The following is a 17,296-nucleotide window of genomic DNA, read 5'->3' on the forward strand; positions in this document are numbered from 1 at the left end:
AGACAAGGGCTCGATCCCTGGAGGAGGAAACGGCAACCCGTTTCAGTATTCTTGCCTGGAGAATCCCATGGACAGAGGAGCCTGGCGGGCTACAGTCCATAGGGTCACAGTCGGACATGACGGAGGTGACGCAGGAGACAGCGCATGTGAGAGCTCGGAGGCAAATGAGTTTAATTTTCCTTATTTATGAGTGGGGACGCCGAGCCCAGAGCAGAGACGAGACCCTTCCGTGTCACTTGTGAGCTGGTGGCAGGGCTCTGGGAGTCCGGTGCCCTGATTCCCCGGCTCCCTGCTCATCCTGGTGCAGCAGGGGATCTCCATCAGTTAGACCCAAGTTCCAGCTCTAGCCCTGCTTCCAGCTCGCTGTGTGACCTCGGCAGGTCACGTCACCTCTGTGAGCTTCAGTTTCCATCTCCCGCGGAATGCCATGGGTTGATGGGGGTCCCAGATGAGATAAAGACCCCGTGCCAGGTAACCTGCCCAGGGCCCCTCCAAGGGAATGACGACTAGGATCATCCCTGGGGCCAGAGGAGGTTTTGTCCCAGTGTCCCTTATCCTTACCATTTGTTTGGAGTTTCCAAGGCCAGACTGCAGTTGAGTTTCTTGGTTCATCCCCACCAGAGGGGACTAAGGCAAGTTGACCTGGGTGTCTCCCGGGAGGCCTAGACTCCTGCCACCCATCCCAAGTGACCCTCCTCTGTTTCTCTGCAGGGCGAGCCAGGCGATCCTGGAAGGCCGGGGCCTGTGGGCGAGCAGGTGAGTCACCGCCATCTCGGACCCTACTGGCTCCCTTTACTGAGGGCTTAGCTGTGGGAAGTGTGTGTATGGAGCTCATTCAATCCCCAACCCCAGCTGGAGTGGTTGGGTTAGGGTTATCTAACCCTAAACGGCTCATCTCCCCGCTTCACTGACACGGACAAACTCTGGCTCTCAGGGAGGTGAGGTCACTGCATGAAAAAGTCACGAATCTCAGTCCCCATGGTTGCTCCCCACAGCCTGACTCTGCAGATGTTCTGGGGGCATTCGCCCAAAAGACGTTACGTGACTTTGCTCCCAGAACGTGCAGAGTGGAAGAGCCCTTTCACAGCCACCCTCCGTGCTCGATATAACGGGAGGGCCGGAAGAGCAGAGAAGCAGAGCCGCGTGCCAGGGCCTCTTAGTTCAGGCATCCCTAGTTTATAAAGAAAATGAAGTTCACATCAGTGGCTCTGGCTATGCAGGAAGTCAGGCCAGGGTCTGAAGAGGAGAGGAGGTTGCACGTGATCTCTGAAAAGGAGGTTGGAGAAACATAACCTTCAGTGTTGAGGTCCAGGGCCCTTGGCTCTGGACGCTGTTGGGTGGATGACTGGCCTTAGTCCCTCCTCTGCAGCCCGGCGCCTCCTGAAAGCGTAAGCTCTGGGCTCGTAGGTCAGGTCGGGACGTAGCAGTCTCGTCCACTCCTTTAAAGAAGGACCCCATCCTCTGAACCCAGCGAGGGGCTGCCTCAGGCTGGAAAGGGAGTGATGCTGGGGACCCAGAAGAATTTGTCTCTGCCGAGAAACGCCATCAATGCCGTGAGAGTCACGCACACGAGGAGCTTCCTCACCAGGCCTGCAACATCTGTTGGGGGGAAGAAAGGAATTAAAGCAGGGGGAGGATTGGATTTTTGAAACCTTTCCAGTGTCATTCGAGCACATTCTGTGGGAAGCCCGGGAGTTTGGAAGGCCTGCCGCGGCCTGGATGTATTTCCTGATTGGAAAAAAAAGGCAATACGTTCAGCAAATTTAATTTCATAGTTATGCTCATGGTAGGGCCCTTGGGAAATAGATACTTGGAATCCTAGGATGGCAGTGCACAAAGCCTCCTTTGAAATCCCTCTATCCTGGAGTCCTAACCTTTTATTTTGTGCCGTAGACCCCTTTGGCAGGCTGGAGAAGATCACAGACCCCTTCTCAGAATTTGTTGTTAAGTCACTAAGTTGTGTTCAACTCTTTGCGACTATGTGGACTGCAGCACGCCAGGCTCCCCTGTCCTTCACTGTCTACCGGAGTTTGCTCAAATTCATGTCCATTGAGTCGGTGATGCTGTCTAACCATCTCAGAATAAAGAACTTCTTTAAATGCACAAAATTCAAAATAAAAGACTACAAAGGAAATGGATTATATTGAAATACAGATGTGAGACTATGTTAAATTGTGATCTCCTCAAAGATATGGTTCTTTATTCTTGCCTTGAATAATGAGATCTAATGGCAGGTCCGATAATGACCTCAATTTTGAAGTGGTGACCAGTCTCACCGATACCTTTTGAACTCTCTGCAGCAGTGACTGTAATGTGACATGTAAAGATCTGTGACCATTACCGGTGCTGTAGATTTGCTGCCTGCATGCCTCAAACTCATGTTTGAGAGAAGTGCTCAATTTCAACTAGAGGCTGGCGAAGATGACAGTTGTAGTTTCTCCCGTTCAAGTTCATGGACCCCTGAAATGCAGCCATGGAGCCTTACAGGGACCCCAGATTGAGAACTCCTGGATCCTCGACCACATTGACAAGTCTGGGATTTAGGGAGGGGAATGGCTCAGTGGGTAAAGAATCCACCTGCAATACAGGAGATACAGGAGAAGAGGCCTCAGTCCCTGGGTGGCAAAGATCCCCTGGAGGAGGAAATGGCAGCCCACTCCAGTATTCTTGGAGAATCCCATGGAGAGAGGAGCCTGGAGGGCTACGGTCCAAAGGATCACAAAGAGTCGGACTTGACTGAGTGACTAAGCAGGAACACACACACACACAGAGGTTTAACTTAGACCAAGTAAGCAAAGGAATGGGCAGGAGGAGTGGGAACCTGGCCTGGGGCGGCCGCAGGCACACTTGCTCAGTAGAGACCTCAGCTAGCTGCCCCGTCAGCTGAGCAGGGAAGACAGAGACCTTCCTGAGTTGTGAGGCAGGGCTGGAGCCGTGCCTGCTGTCCCCTCTGCCCCTTCCCCGTGTGGGAAGGAGCAGGCCTTTCCCATTCAAGGCAGAATCAGAGGATTCCTGGGAAGAGTGGAAGGACCCCTTTATAGTCACAGTATCTGCTCCATTTATCAGGCGCCTGTTAGGGACCAGGCTGTGTGCCAAGCACTTTCCATACCATCCCCAGAGTTCCCTAGCGATTCTATGACAGTACGTACTACTAGCCCCATTTTCCAAATGAGGAAACCAAGGCTCTGAGAAGTTAAGTACTTAGACCTTGACCTCCCAGGCAGTGCTGTCACTGTCAGAGCCCAGGTTGACGCTCAGGCCTGCTGGATTCCCATGACCTGCCCCGAAGACACTAGAAAACCCTTGACCTTCTGAGTCCTTGCGGTTTCTTTAACAGAGTGCAGCCAGCCTGCAGGGCCCTGTCCTAGGTGCTGGGCACACAAAGATATTTACAAATCATGGGCCTTGCCTTTAAGAAGCTCTGTCCAGGGTGAAGCCGGGCATCTCAACACCTAATCCTGAGATGTCTAGCCCAGCAGAGCATCCATGACTGTCTGGTTCCCAGTTGCATCTCCCAGAACCCAGCAGAAGGTCATGAGAGCAGGGAGGGAGGGAGAAAAACTCCCATAGTCGACAGCAGGGAGTTGTAGGCTGTGTGAGGACAGGCCGGCTTGCTCTCCAGCTCAGGGGACTCGGATCCCACCCAGGCAGTGTCTGCTGTAGGTGACAATACCGCCCCCTTCCCCACGCCAGCCAAGAGGACCAGCTGTGCCCACAGCTGCCGAGACTGCTGCTCCACCAGCCCCGCCAGGTGGAAGCCCTGGGCTTCGGGGGCAGGCTTCCCTGGACCAGCCTCCACTCCATCCATGGGACAGGGTGCCAGGATGTTCCGGAACAGTGCTCCCTGTGGGGAGGGGGGCCTGTTCTGGGGTGGGGGCAGGGAATGGGGCACTTGCTGTATGGCCCTTATTCATTAGGATTTTTTTTTTTTGGCTTCTTATTTGAAGTTTATGACCTGCCTGCCTTTCAGGACCCAACAACTCATAAATTTAAAGTAGCTATGAAATTTCTGTTTCTCTGGGCCGGTCGGGCCGGGGCTTTTTAACAGAGCAGTTTTTATTCTTTTTACTCAGTGTCCTCGAAATGTCTGACTGCTCCCTTGTGGGGAGCTCAGGCCTCTGTCTTAACCCCGTGGCCTTTTAAAATAAATTAGAATAGGATGGGAGGGAAGTACCTTTTATAGAGTGCCTACATGTGCCATGCATTATCACCAATACTCAGAACAACCCCGGGAGGAAGGGTAAATCCTTTCTTGTAAGTCCTCTCACTCTGCACATGAGGTTTAGAGGCTCTGCACTTTGCCTCGGGTCCACAAGCCTAAAGACTGAATGGTGATGACAGATAAAGTGTCAGTTACAGGGCTCGGCCCGTCATAAGTGACAGCTGTTGTTATTAATATTGCTATCACCTTGAAAGTAGGTGAGAGTGTTGGTTGCTCAGTCGTGTCTGACTCTTTGCGGCCCCATGGACTGTAGCCCACCAGTCTCCTCTGTCCATGGAATTCTCCAGGCGAGAATACTGGACTGGGTTGCCATTCCCTTCTCCAGGGGATCGTCTTGACCCAGGGATCAAACCCATGTCTCCTGCATTGCAGGCGGATTCTTTACTGTCTGAGTCACTAGGGGACCCCCATCACCTTGAACATGATCTAATTAATTTTTAAAGTAGGTTGTTGCAAAAGACAAATACTTGGTCATTTTCTCTGACTTATTAGCTGTGGTCTCATACCTTGAACCTCATCCCTCTGATCTCATACTTCAACCCCGAAGGGCCTCTGAACCCAGGGAACCAGGCTCCCCCGCCATACGGGGATGGGGTTGGAGTACCAGGGAGACCTGTGCCCTGCTCATGGCTACGTGCGTTGGAGTGACAGGTGCGTGGGCTTCAGGGCCACACAGACCAGCATTGCGTTCTAGGTTGCAGTTGCAGGACACACATAGTCCTGGTCTGAGCTGACACTAAGACTGTTTCTGAGCCCTGCAGAAAAGACCCTTTGGAATCCAGTGCCTTTTCTTCTCTCTAGTTGCCTGGCCAGCTTCACTGCCCTAGCGAACAACTTCTGACCTGCTTCTGATCAGGTTCAAGGTCTCATTGTTTTCTGGATACGGTTTGGGGACAGGGAGCCGATTTTATGGAACCAATCCACTCATCCCTCAGTCTTCCCTAATTCTCCCAGAAACTTTTGGCTGCAAACCTGGGATCTTCCAAAACAACTTTTGCGACCCTGGTACCACACTAGACTTCCATCTGCTGGAATTTTCCTGAAGAGAGTGGGGTCTGGACTGAGAGTTGTCTGACTCCCTCCTCTAACTAAGCCCTTCATCCTTGCTAAGCGTGAGCGAGTTGCCTGCTCAGGGCAGTGAGTGAAGCCTTCAGCCACCTAAAAGAGCCTTGGAACACAGGGGCCAGTTATCACCCAGTGAAGTTAAAAAGAGCAACAGGAACTACAGTGTGTGTGTGCCCTTTCAGAAATGAGAGGAAGCCTTTCACAAGACAGTAAAAGGGCCTCCACTTCCCAGATTTCAATCAGGTCTTTTGGCAGAGGCTGTCAGGGTGTTTCTCTTCCAGCCAGCAGGTTTGTTTCTCTCTTTGAAACAACCCTAGAACCCCGAAAGATGGGGACAGACTTCTCACAAGCACCACTCTTCCCAGCATCACTTAAGGACCGTCCCCTGCTCCCCCCCTGCCGACTCCCCCATCCCACCCCCTCCCCAAACGTGGCCGCCTCCCAGCTTCTGGCGAGGAAAGAATGTGTGGTGCTCCCAGGGTTGCTGGCAGCGGCCCCACCGCTTGGCTCCGAAATCAGAACCATCTGGTGCAGTGAAGGAAGTCAGGACGGTGCCCATAGAGACAGCTCTCTTCTTGGTGGCAGCCCCACGCCAGCTGGATCACCGGGCATGGGGCAGGAGACACAGGGAGACGGTTCCAGTGCAAGAGAGATTTGGGCCAGTTGTCTTTGAAACTCAGCGCAGCCCTGAATTCACGTTGCTTCCTTCTTTCTCTTGCTTTTGTCCATGTTTCTTCTAGGGACTTCTGGGATTCATTGGTCTGGTTGGGGAGCCAGGAATCATGGGAGAAAAGGTAAGTCACGTTGGCGGGAATATTTAAACAAATAGAGCTTGTGTTTTGAAATGTTAAAAAGGTGAAGGGGCCAGTTGCCCTGGGGATTTCAGACCTCTCTCCCTGGCCTTTCCTCCTTTCCCTGGCCTTCCAGACCCTTAAAAAACCATTGTCACCTGTCCCAGCATTTCCTGGGACTTCTACCCTGCCCTCTGCCCAGCACCCCCAAGTGCAGCCGGATGTCTGTGAGAGTCATCCCTGTGGTCTGGGCTGCTCACGGCTGCAAGCTGACACTGCGCGGGGCAGGCAACAGGGGGAGGCAGAGATTTACCTTTTAAAAAAGCATCCCAGTTCTTTAAGTTGCCTTATGAATGCCAGCGGGTGTGTTTTACAGACCAGATAACCAAGGCTCCAGTGGGGGAGGTGACTTGCTCAAGGTCACCCGGATGGAAAGTGGCAGGGCTGGGATTCGAACCACATTAAGTGCCCATGGCCACACTTTGCTGGGCATCTTGGCTTCTGATGACTGGAATCCCCCTTCTCCCGTCACCACTCCGGGTGATGTGGCCGTAGATCTTGGACAAGTCTTTGTCCCTCTCTAGTCCCCGGAGGGCATATCTGCACCTGTCCCCACAGAGCCGCCCCACTGCCGTGACCTCCCTGAATTGCTGTCTCCATCACAGGGTGACCGGGGCATGATGGGACCCCCAGGCGCGCCCGGACCCAAGGGGTCGATGGTAAGGAGCAGTCTGCATCCCCTTACCCTCTCCTGCCCCAGCCACGGTGACAGCTCTGCTGTCCTCTGCCTGCCTCTGGGTACCCCAGGCCTTCAGAATGACTAGCCCCTTCCTCCTGGGGGCCTGGCTGCTGCCTGCATAGACCTGGGCTGGAGCTGAGCTGGCCGAGGCAGGACTGCAGATGGAAGAGGAGCCTTTCAGAACTGATTCCTCCTTGTTCATCTCTTTCTTGGCAGGGCCATCCTGGAACCCCAGGTGTGGTGGGAAGCCCTGGAGAGCCTGGACCTCTGGTAAGCAAAGCCTTCGTGTTCGCTGAGCTCAGACTTCACTGTTGAGTCACGGTGGAGTCTAGGTCTCAACGCCGGGCAGACCTGGGTCAGATCCCAGCTTCCCGCTATATTGCCAGAGCAGATCATTGAACTTTTGTGTGCCTGAACTGTGCTTATCTGAAAAGATAGATAAAATAAGCGAGCAAGTAGGTGAAATGAAACCAGGCAGCTAATGTTCATTATGTAGGGACAGTCATTGCAAGGGAGTATAATGGCCATTAGCATTACTGTTGCTCTCTTCATTCACTCGGGAAATACTGTGTCACATGTCCATTCCAGCAAGTGCCGTCAACAGGGCAGAAAGCTGTCCTTGCCCTTGAGGAGCTCATCTTCTGGCATGGGGAAAGAAAAGGCAGTAGATAAGTGACAACTGCTTTGGAGAAAGCAGGGGAAAAGATGGGAAATGCTGGGACAAATGGGCGGAGGGTCCAAGGATGCAGCTTCTCATGATGGGCATGAGATGGGCTTCTCATGATGACTGAAGTATCAGGGATGTTCTTGAGGATCCCGAGGCAGCGAGGGGTGGGAGAGGCAGTGCTGGGTGCTGAGGAGGAATACCAAGCACTAGCCCAGGTGCAGGAAGCCTGGATACATAAGCATCATCCAGAGATGGAGGTTCCAGCCTGCAGGCGGCCCCGTCAGTCCTGTATAACTTTTTTTGTTTTTTAATTTGGCCCTGCCAAGTCTTAGCTGTAGGCTGTGGGATCTTTAGTTGCAGCGTGCACACTCTTGGTTGCAGCATGTGGGATCTAGTTTCCTGACCAGGGATTGAACCTGGGCTCCCTACACTGGCAGCCCCCGGACCACCAGGAAAGTCCCCACAATCCTTTTGATGAGGGGGAAAGCTCACGGTGCAGAGCTAGGATCAAAAGCCAGTGCTCTGGGCTCTTGATGGCATGGTTTCCCCCTGTTTGTGAGAAGGAGGAAAAAAGTTACATCTGGCCTGGGCCTGGAGAGACTGGTGGGCAGACTGAGGCATTCACCTGAGGGTCCTAGCCCATCCAGCCCGAAGGCTGCTGGCCCACCTTCCTTCCCAGTGCTCAGAGGACCTGAGGACCAGGCCCAACAGATGCTCCTGGAAAGGGTGTGCTTGGAGTTCGGGAGTGTGGGAGGTGCTCAGGGCAGGGCCGAAGTCAGAGAGCAAGGATGCTGGGGCTCTATCATCATGTCCCAGCTGTGTCCCTGGGCCTGGACCTCCCTGAGCCTCAGTCTGCCCATCTGTCCAATGGGAGGAAGAAAGTATGAAAAGAATTGATGGGACAAAAACGAAGGCCAGGAGGAGATGAGAAAATAGCAGGGCCTTCAGGCCAGTACAAAGAAGGAAGCAGCAGGCCTCCAGGGCTCTCTGACCCCTCCCCGTCCCATTTCCTCAGTGCTTCCATCTGTTCAGTGGGTTGCCTCTGACTTAGCAAGGTCAGACAGTGAGTTGCTGCCTTCACATCCCAAGGTTGCCACTGACCTTCCAGTGGGGATGGACACTTGGGACTCTTTGGACAGTCAGCTGCCCCCAGTGCCCCTGGGGAAGCAGGGTGGCATGGAGGTCCAGAAAGCTTTAGAATCAGACACTTTGAGTCAAATCCTGGCTCCCTCTTTGTTAGCTCTGTGATTGTTGGCAACATTTATAGCATCTCTGAGCCTCAGTTTCCCCATCTGTGAGTCAGCATAATACCACCTTCATGATGAGACTATTGTGAGACATAAATGATACCATGCATGATGTAATGTTTCGCAAACTACCTGCATATAGCAAGTGCTTAATGAATGGGAACAATAATAATTACTATCCCTATTTGTTAGATATGATGATTTCTACTATTATTAGTAAGACTATTACTATGAAACTGACATTTCTGATAATACTGTTCATATCTGATTGGCATTTTTCACTTTTCCAATCTCTGTAACATCCATGTTCTCCTACAGTCCACTGAGGTCAGCCAGGGTTACTGTCTCCATTATTTGGAGGGGGAGCAGTCAGGCCCTGGGTCCCTCTGTTTCTGACCTCTTCCCCCTTTGAGAGAGCTGAGAGCGACCCTTTACCGAAGACCTCCAAGTCATTTCATCTTCCTAGCAACTCTAGGAGGCAAAGACTCTCCTTATACCCATTTTATAGATGATGAAACTGAGGCCCAGAGAGGGTAAGCCACTTGCGAAAGGCCACAAAATTAGTAAGCGGCAGAGTCGGGATTTGAACCTAGTTCTCTGGTGGAACAGTCTGCTCTTTTAAGCACCCTACGACCTCTGAGTTAAGACTTGGCTCCCGCAGTTTCCCAGTGACGCAGCTGCATGCCTTCTGCAGTCTGCGATCCCTCTATAAAGTGGCCCGTGGTTCTCACCCAGTCTTCCTGTTCTTCACCATCCAGAAGTCCAGCCTCTCTTTTTATGGGGCCAAGCCTGGGTCCACACCCTGCTTGCTGTGCTGACAAGGGGTCGGGTTGGAATCCAGCCCTCACCTTGGCTCTTGAGCAGTTGGAGGGTCTGCACCCCTTGAGGCCTGGGAAAGAGAGAGCAGAAAGAAGAGTTTTTCCTGAGGCCCCAAACTGAGCTGGGCCTCTCCCTGGTATTCAGAGTGGGGGATGAGGCCACCTCTTCTTGGAAAGGGAGCACGCCCAGCCTGAGAATTGCCGCTTGAGCGGGGAGGCTCTTTCAGCTATTGGAGGGGTCCTTGGCCTGCATGGGGTGAAGAGGCAGCCTGACAGCCTGACATGTGTAGCTGGGCCTGGAACCTCGGAGGGGCTGGGGGCGGGGAGGAACCAGGCCGCGAGGCGGCCTGCTTCCTCTCTTCACCTTCCATCCCTCCCTTCCTGTCCTGTCCTCTCCGATCCCTCCCGAAATCCTTGTCATCGGCCTGCTCTGGGCCAGGTGCTGGGAATTCCAGGAACAAGGCCAGCTGTGTGTTTTCTCTTCCTCCCTCCCTGTCGCTTCTTGTCATCCCTTCATCAAGCCGAGATAACCCGGGCCTCTTCCCTGGGCCAGACCCTGCTCCCTCCTTTGTGCCTCCCCCACCCCCTCTTCTCTGCTCAGCCTCTCCCCTCCTCCCCTCCCCGCCCCACGCCTGCATCCCGTTCACCCGCCCTCACCGCAGGGCCCTGGTCTGGCTCTGCCCCCTCTTGCCCCTTGCCCTCTGGCTCTTTCTGCCCTCTTCAGAGCCTTCTGGATGCTTTCAGGTAGTATTCGAGGTCAGGGTCGGAAACAGGACGTGGGGCCCCCCATATTCTTCTGACTGATGGAGAGAGAAAGAGTGAAATGGGCGTTGGAGGAGGCTTTGGTCAGGAATGTCTTCCTAGCTTCTGGTTGTTGATTTTGAGATAAAGAAGGAAGTGGCTCATCCATCCAGGATGCCTTCTCCGGCTACCGGATTCCCAGGCATTGACTCCCGCTCAAGGTGGCAGCTCCTTGGCTGATTCTCTGGCGGTGGAGGGAGGGACGGTGGGCGCAACAGATCTTCCTTCCCACCGGGCTAAGTGCGTAGCGTTTCTTTCTGGAATTGCTGGGCTCAGGAGGGGCCGCTCCCGAGCAGCGCCTGTCTGAGGTTGCAAGCCCGGCCTTCCGTGTTGTCCCCCAGTGTTACTCACTCAGTTGTGTCCAACTGTTTGTGACCCTGTGGACTGTAGCCCACCCAGGCTCCTCTGTCCATGGGATTCTCCAGGCAAGAACACTAGAGTGAGTTACCATTCCCTTCTCCAGGGGAATCTTCCCGACCCAGGGATTGAACCCAAGTCTCCTGCATTGCAGGCAGATTCTTCGGTGTTGCACTTGCTTCTGAAAAGGGGGCTTCTTCAGACTCTTTCTCCTCCCACAGGGTCCTCCAGGATCTCGAGGCCCACCGGGCATGCGGGGAGCAAAGGGACGCCGGGTAAGTGGGGCCCAGCCCCCTGGGGCAGATGCTGGCAGGGGCCACCTGCTTGGAGAGACCCCTCCTGATCCTTCCCCTGCCACCCCAGACCTGAGATTTATGACTTGCCCAGCACCAGCCAGGGTTCTGGGCTCCTGCTGGCTGTGACTCTCAGTGTGGGAACCCCACTCATCTTTCGCAGCCCCCTTCTGAGCACCAGGCCTTGCCATCCAGTAGGCACAGAGGGGCTCTGTGGCACCAATGCTTTGTCTTTTCTTGTGTTTGTTCATGCATTCGTTTGCCTGCAACTAGGCACCTGCTAGGGGCAAGCCATTGTTAGCGGTTCTGTAGATATCAAGAGAATAGCACCCACAGGACCCCTACTTCGCTTTGTGGCTCCCTCAAGGCCAAACAGACAGTACAGGGTCGTTACCACATTGATGGCAGCCTGGGAGCCCGGAGGAGACATCTCACCTGGCCAGGGTACCAGGGAACCCTTCAAGCAGAGGCAGATGCTTGAACGGATGCCAGGTTCCAGACAGAGAGGAAGCCCTAGGGTGAGCTGGAGTGGCATGTTTAGGAATCCCCATTCAACAGAGGAGCCAGGGAGAGAAATGAAACCAAGAATCAGAAGGTATCAAACCAAGTGGGCCTCAAACACCGCAGCTAGACCTATGGGCAGTGCTTCAAGGGTAGTGGGGAGCCACAGAAGGTTTTACACAGGGCTGGCCTGAACATGGGAGCCAGAGGTGATCACTAATACTCTGTGCCGAACACTATCGATCACATGCCTTGACTCAGCTTATCATCAACACTACCCTATAACTAAGAATAGGTGCTATTAATTATCATCGTACAGAAAAGGAAAGTAAGGCACAGGGAGGATGAGTCACTTGCCTTAGGTTGCACAGCTAGAAAGTGGCAGAACTGTGTTTTGAACCCAGGGAATCTGAGTCTTCTGGAGGCAGGGAGGGCTGATGGAGCGGTTTCCTGCCCCCGGTGGACGTTCAGATGCCAGGACAGCAGCTTTGTGAAAAGGAAACAGGATGGCACGGGTGGAGCAGGCAGCCTGGGCCTGTGTTCAGGCTTAAACGGGGGATCTGAGACCTCCTTGGCTGAATTTCAAGTAGTTGAACAATTTCCCCTGAACCAGATGGTCTGAGCAGTCGGCCCGCGAGAGGTGAGATTTAGAGGCATTCCTTGGACCCGGCGGGGCCTCTCCCTCTCCCACATCCTGGTCGCTGCCAGTGGCTGAGGCCCGTTGGCAGCCAGGTTCCACCTTGGCCCTCTGCACATCCTCTCCTGCCCCAGGACTCCAGGTTAGCAGGAGGGGGAGCTGCCCTGCCCCCCACAACCTGCAGATGCCCAGGCTCAGGCCCCCGTCAGCTCACTGAGCTCCCCGCAGCCGTCTCACCATCTTTCCCAGTGGTGGCTTGAAGAAGGTATCTCCTCCTTGAGAAAACCCACGTTCCCGAACACAGAATCTCCAGGGCTGGAAGGGGAACTTCAGGAACATGAGCCCCTCCCCCGGCTGGGTTTGGTGGAAATGCAAAACCGGTGGGACCCCGTGCCCTGGGTCCCCTGCCTGACAGGCCATGTGTGGCCACTTTGTAGATAACGTGGTTCCTGAGGGCGGGCGGGGACTGGAGAGGTGCCCGCTGAGCCAGTTAAAGAGCTCAAGTCTGGACCAGCTCCCTGTGTAGCTCCTGGCTTGCCCTGTGACCCTGGCAAGCCCTTGCTGCCCTCTGGGCCTCAGTTTCCCCAAATACGCTCTGGGAAATGAGCTTGGACGTCTGCAAAGCCCTGCCTGCTTCTCTGCCCGTGTGCAGGATGGGTCCCGCTACCCACCCCCTGTCTCCCCCACCCTCTGACTCCCCTACCCCCCTGCCTGGGGAAGAATGAGCACTAAGAGGTCAAGTCCAGGGCCAGAATGGGGCCTCAGACCCTCAGCTCTTGGGAGAGCTGCTGATCAGGGTCTGGGTCCATGGGCCACAAAGAGTGGGGGCTCTGGGGTCACATAGGGACACATCTCAGGCTTTCCAGTGACCAGCTCTGGGATCTCACGCCAGCTTCTTTCCTCCCTTGCTGCTCCCCCACCCCCATTTATTTGGCTGCGCTGGGTCTTAGTGTGGCATTCTTTGCCAGATGCAGATTTTTTTTTTGAGGCATGCAGGATCTTTAGCTGTGGCATGTAGGATCTAGTTCCCCAACCAGGGATCAAACCTGGGCCCCCTGCGTTGGGACCTCGGGGTCTTAGCCACTGGACCACCAGGGAAGTCCCTCACACCAGTTTGTCTGTAAGGCTCAGCGGTTGACATTAGGTGGAAGTCGGAAGGAGCCAGAATTTGAACTCAGGTCAGCCAAATGCCCAATTTTTTCCCACTACTAACCGGTCACTGTTCATCAGTGTGAGGATGAACTTCCTGTCTCAGGGAGTATGCAGTGAGAGCCTGGGGCAGGATATTGCAGAAGACAATGTCTAAACGTCCTGCACCAAGCTCTGCTCGTGTGAATGGGGCTGAGAGCTCAGCAGATCTGGCCTCGAATCCCAGCTCCTCCTCCCCTCTGACCTTGGACAACTGACTTACTCTCCCTGAAGCCCCAGTTTTTTCTCTATAAAAAGGGGTCAGCAGCAGAACCGACCTCTTTGGATGGCCGTGGGGATAGACTTCCTTTGCCAGCACCTCCCATGGTAAGCACCTGGAAGGCCAGCGGTGCGTAGCGAGTGCTGGGAGCGAGTGCTGGGCACATGTTCACTCCCTTTTCATCCCTTATTCACAAGAACTGTGATTGGCTGGATTTTCTGTCCCCTGGGGCTCCTTCCCGCCAAGCTAGAAACCCAGTCTGGCTAGGAGGCAGCCCCAGCTGTGACTGCGAACCTCTTCCTGGGAAGTGGCTACACGGGAACCGATTTGTGGCTCTGAAAGCCGGACCTGCCTCCTGTGTTTAGTGTTCCCCTGGGGAAGGAAGGGGCAGGTTTGGGGCAGCCGCAGAACACAGGACGAACGCAGAGAGGCCCAGAGCAGGGTTAGGCTCACCTCTCTCTGCACAGGGGAACTGGGGAGGCGGGTGCCTGGGGCCCCTCTACTTTCTCCTCTCCCCAGACAAGAAAGGTTGGTTGGGAAGCCCCAGCCAACCCCAGGTGCTCCCAGAGGATAGCAGTGCCTCCCAGGTAAGAGGGATTTTAGATATTGTCTCCTAGGACACTGTGTCCTGGCCCTGACTCGCATACCCCCTGTGATGGGGAACTTACTCCCTCATTGATAAATAGAGACAGGTAATAGTGGGAAAAAATGGGCATCTAGCTGACTTAAGAGTCACATGCTGGTTCCTCCATCTACTATCAGGGCCACCACAGGCTATTTGCTTATATGTCAAATGAGAAAAAGAGCTTTCACTATGATTGCTGCTGCTGCTGTTGATGCTATTATTGTTATAGATCTCATGACTTTTCTCACAGAGAGACTTTGATTCCCAGAGTAAAGAGGGTGCTGTGTGATTCAGGCCAAGCCATCAACACCTCTGGGCCTCTGCTCTGTTCCTAGAGCTGTCCCTTTCCAGGAAGGTTTATGCTCAGGTAGACAGAGGTCAGGGCTCAGCAGCCATCTCTCAGGAGGACCCATAGACCTGCCATCAGCTCAGACTCTGACCCAACTCTCATGACCTGGGATGCCCCGCATCTCCATCTATCTCCATCTCTACCAGGCCCCTGTCTATGAATCAGGGGTATTAAGTCCAACAGGTGGTCTGACAATATCCACCTGAGACCGAGGCCCAGAGAAAGGAAGGGGCTTACCTGGGGTCACGCAGCAAGCCAGCAGCAACCCCAGGACTTGCACCCACACCCTCTAATCAAACGTCATCTTGAACCCATGCACATTCTCAGTCTGATATAAGCTGCCTATACTAAGGAGGGACCTGAACCCAGATTCCCCAGGCCAGCCATTTCTCTGTGCCCCTGCACCTAGGGAGCCTGCAGCCCCCTTTGGCAAAATCGGATCTTCTGAGAACTTAACTATATGCCAGGTTCTGAGCTGCCCATGTGTATTACTTCCTCCTTGAGGGAGCAATTTCTTATTCCCATTTCAGAGATGGTATAACTGAGGCTCAGTCAGGAGCTGTCACTTTCCCCTAGACACAGCATTTCCTAAGCAGCACGGTGCCCAGTGCCGGACCCCTGGTAGTTCTGGGCGGAGGCCTGAGACCCCAGGAGCAAAGACTCCCAGCCCCGTGTTCTCCTGGCCCAGGCTGATTGCATCAGTGAGCGCTATTTAAGGCTGCGACGTGGGGTTGAAACATGGGGAGCCCCAGGTGGCTGATAAGAGGAATCATAACTTTTTCTGGTTCCATTATTAACTGAAAATATCCTTGTCCAATATTTAAATGATTTCTCAGTTTTCTGTTTTCTCATCCCTCATATCCCCTCCCCCGAGATGCCTCCCTGGCCCCTTATGTGGCTGGTCCCCACACTCCCAGGCTAGGGTGGGTCAGCCGCCTTCACAGGCTCCTCCTCCTTGTCTTCCCAACACCCAGCACAGCCTTTCTGGCCCTCTATAGAACAAACACTACACTGTTCTCAATGGGGGACCCCAGGGCACCCTCATCTGTGTTCCTATGGGAGGCCCATAGAACCCTGCAGGGAATACCAGCTGCTTATATGCTGCTGCTGCTAAGTCGCTTCAGTCGTGTCTGACTCTGTGCGACCCCATAGACGGCAGCCCACCAGGCTCCCCCGTCCCTGGGATTCTCCAGGCAAGGACACTGGAGTGGGTTGCCATTTCCTTCTCCAATGCATGAAAGTGAAAAGTGAAAGTGAAGTCGCTCAGTCGTGTCCGACTCTTAGCGACCCCATGGACTGCAGCCTACCAGGCTCCTCCGTCCATGGGATTTTGCAGGCGAAAGGACTGGAGTGGGGTGCCATTGCCTTCTCCAGGGACCATAAACAAATTTCCTCCCTTGCAGGGCCTCAGTGTTCCCATCTGTGCAGTGAGGGGGAAGGAGAGAGTCTGCCTGCCCCAGGGGCCTCCCAGTTCTCAGAGGGCCAGACATCCGGTCTCAGGGGTCAGACTTGAGCCCAAGGCTCCGGCCGCAGCTGCCCTGTGCCTGCCCCTCCTCATGTGAGCTGGACCAGAGTAGCTGCTCATCTGGCTGGAGAGGGGGCAGCTCCACATGTCTGACCATGTGGAGACCTTCCCCAGGGCGCCCTCTGTCAGGTTCCCCCAAGGACTATGGTCCACAAGCTGCTTCAAGCCCACATGTGCTCTGGGAAGAGCAGGTGATGGAGTCTGAAGACCTGGCTGCCGGGACATGGCCACATGTCTCTTGGCTCTGCCCTCAGTTTCCGAATCTGTGAAATGGGTTGGCTGGCTGACCTCCACCCTCCTCCCCCTCCAAGGTTTCTTTAAACAGGTTTTAAATATACCACCACCAGGCTCAGTCCAGAATGGTAGGGCCTCTGACTGCGTCCACCTACGCCAAGCCCTCCGCAGAGCCGTGTCAGCAGGCACATTGCTGTGGCTGACCCACCTGAGCGGGGGAAGTGTGTGGGAGGCAGGGAGGTGGAGCTTGTGCGGGGCAAAGCTCAAGGCTCCGAGCAGCCCCGCCCCCCTGGTTCCCAGCCCAAGGGAGACCCCTGCTGTCCACTGTGCTAGTCCCTTTTTCCTATTCCAGGGACCCCGAGGACCGGACGGACCAGCTGGGGAGCAGGGGTCCAAGGGCCTGAAGGTACTGACCCCCGTGGCCGACCCGTCCTTTCATCTCCTGACCCAGGGTGCTGGGTCAGGAATCCAGGCTCGCAGCCTCCTCTGTAACAGGCCCCTTGGGGACAGCAGGGTGTCCCCGAGAGGCTGCAGGACATGCTCCTGAGAGCTCACCTTCCACCCTCCCTGGGGCTGGCATGCCCCCAGCGTTGGGGCAGAGAAGGTAGAATGAGCCATCAGACTCAGAGAGACAGAGGAGGCAAGGATGAGAGAGAGCGAGGTGGAATCGGGCCTGGCCCCTGACTCCCCAAGCCCTTCCAGGGTCCCTGATGGCTGAGACGGCTTCCACCCCCATAGGGATGCAGGGGTCCTTTGTTTTCGACCCAGAACTCCTGGCCACTGGCCAGCCACACCCCCGAGTTTGCCCCCCTGCACACTGGGGAGGGGCGTGTATGCGGTGACCCCCGGGGCTCCTTCTATCTCCCATGGAAGCAAGAGTCCCTTCTCAGGGAAGAGTCCTCCCCAGCACCCACTCCCCTCCTCATGCTTGGCTTCCTGCAGGGCCCGCCAGGACCACAGGGCAGACTGGGCCAGCCTGGGCAGCAGGTATGTGAGGCCAAAGCTGCCAGCCCCTCT

At 54.8% G+C, this 17,296-nt stretch overlaps 1 protein-coding gene across 7 annotated transcripts in view; it reads left to right on the plus strand.

The window, feature by feature from the left end:
* COL27A1 (collagen type XXVII alpha 1 chain) overlaps positions 1-17,296 on the plus strand; it is a 150,196-nt gene that overhangs the window by 87,648 nt on the left and 45,252 nt on the right. For 6 of the 7 annotated variants that reach the window (XR_006266600.1, XM_043453017.1, XM_043453022.1 and 3 more), the window contains 7 exons: positions 712-756; positions 6,028-6,081; positions 6,744-6,797; positions 7,034-7,087; positions 10,929-10,982; positions 16,632-16,685; positions 17,222-17,266. Coding sequence is in view for 6 of the 7 variants with exons in the window: in XM_043453017.1 (XP_043308952.1) it covers positions 712-756; positions 6,028-6,081; positions 6,744-6,797; positions 7,034-7,087; positions 10,929-10,982; positions 16,632-16,685; positions 17,222-17,266 (360 nt within the window). In the remaining variant the exon portion in view is untranslated. The remainder of the gene's footprint in view (positions 1-711; positions 757-6,027; positions 6,082-6,743; positions 6,798-7,033; positions 7,088-10,928; positions 10,983-16,631; positions 16,686-17,221; positions 17,267-17,296) is intronic. The other variant, XM_043453023.1, reaches the window with a different exon arrangement.

Source organism: Cervus canadensis, chromosome 30 (assembly GCF_019320065.1).
Source record: "Cervus canadensis isolate Bull #8, Minnesota chromosome 30, ASM1932006v1, whole genome shotgun sequence".
NCBI lineage: Eukaryota > Metazoa > Chordata > Mammalia > Artiodactyla > Cervidae > Cervus > Cervus canadensis.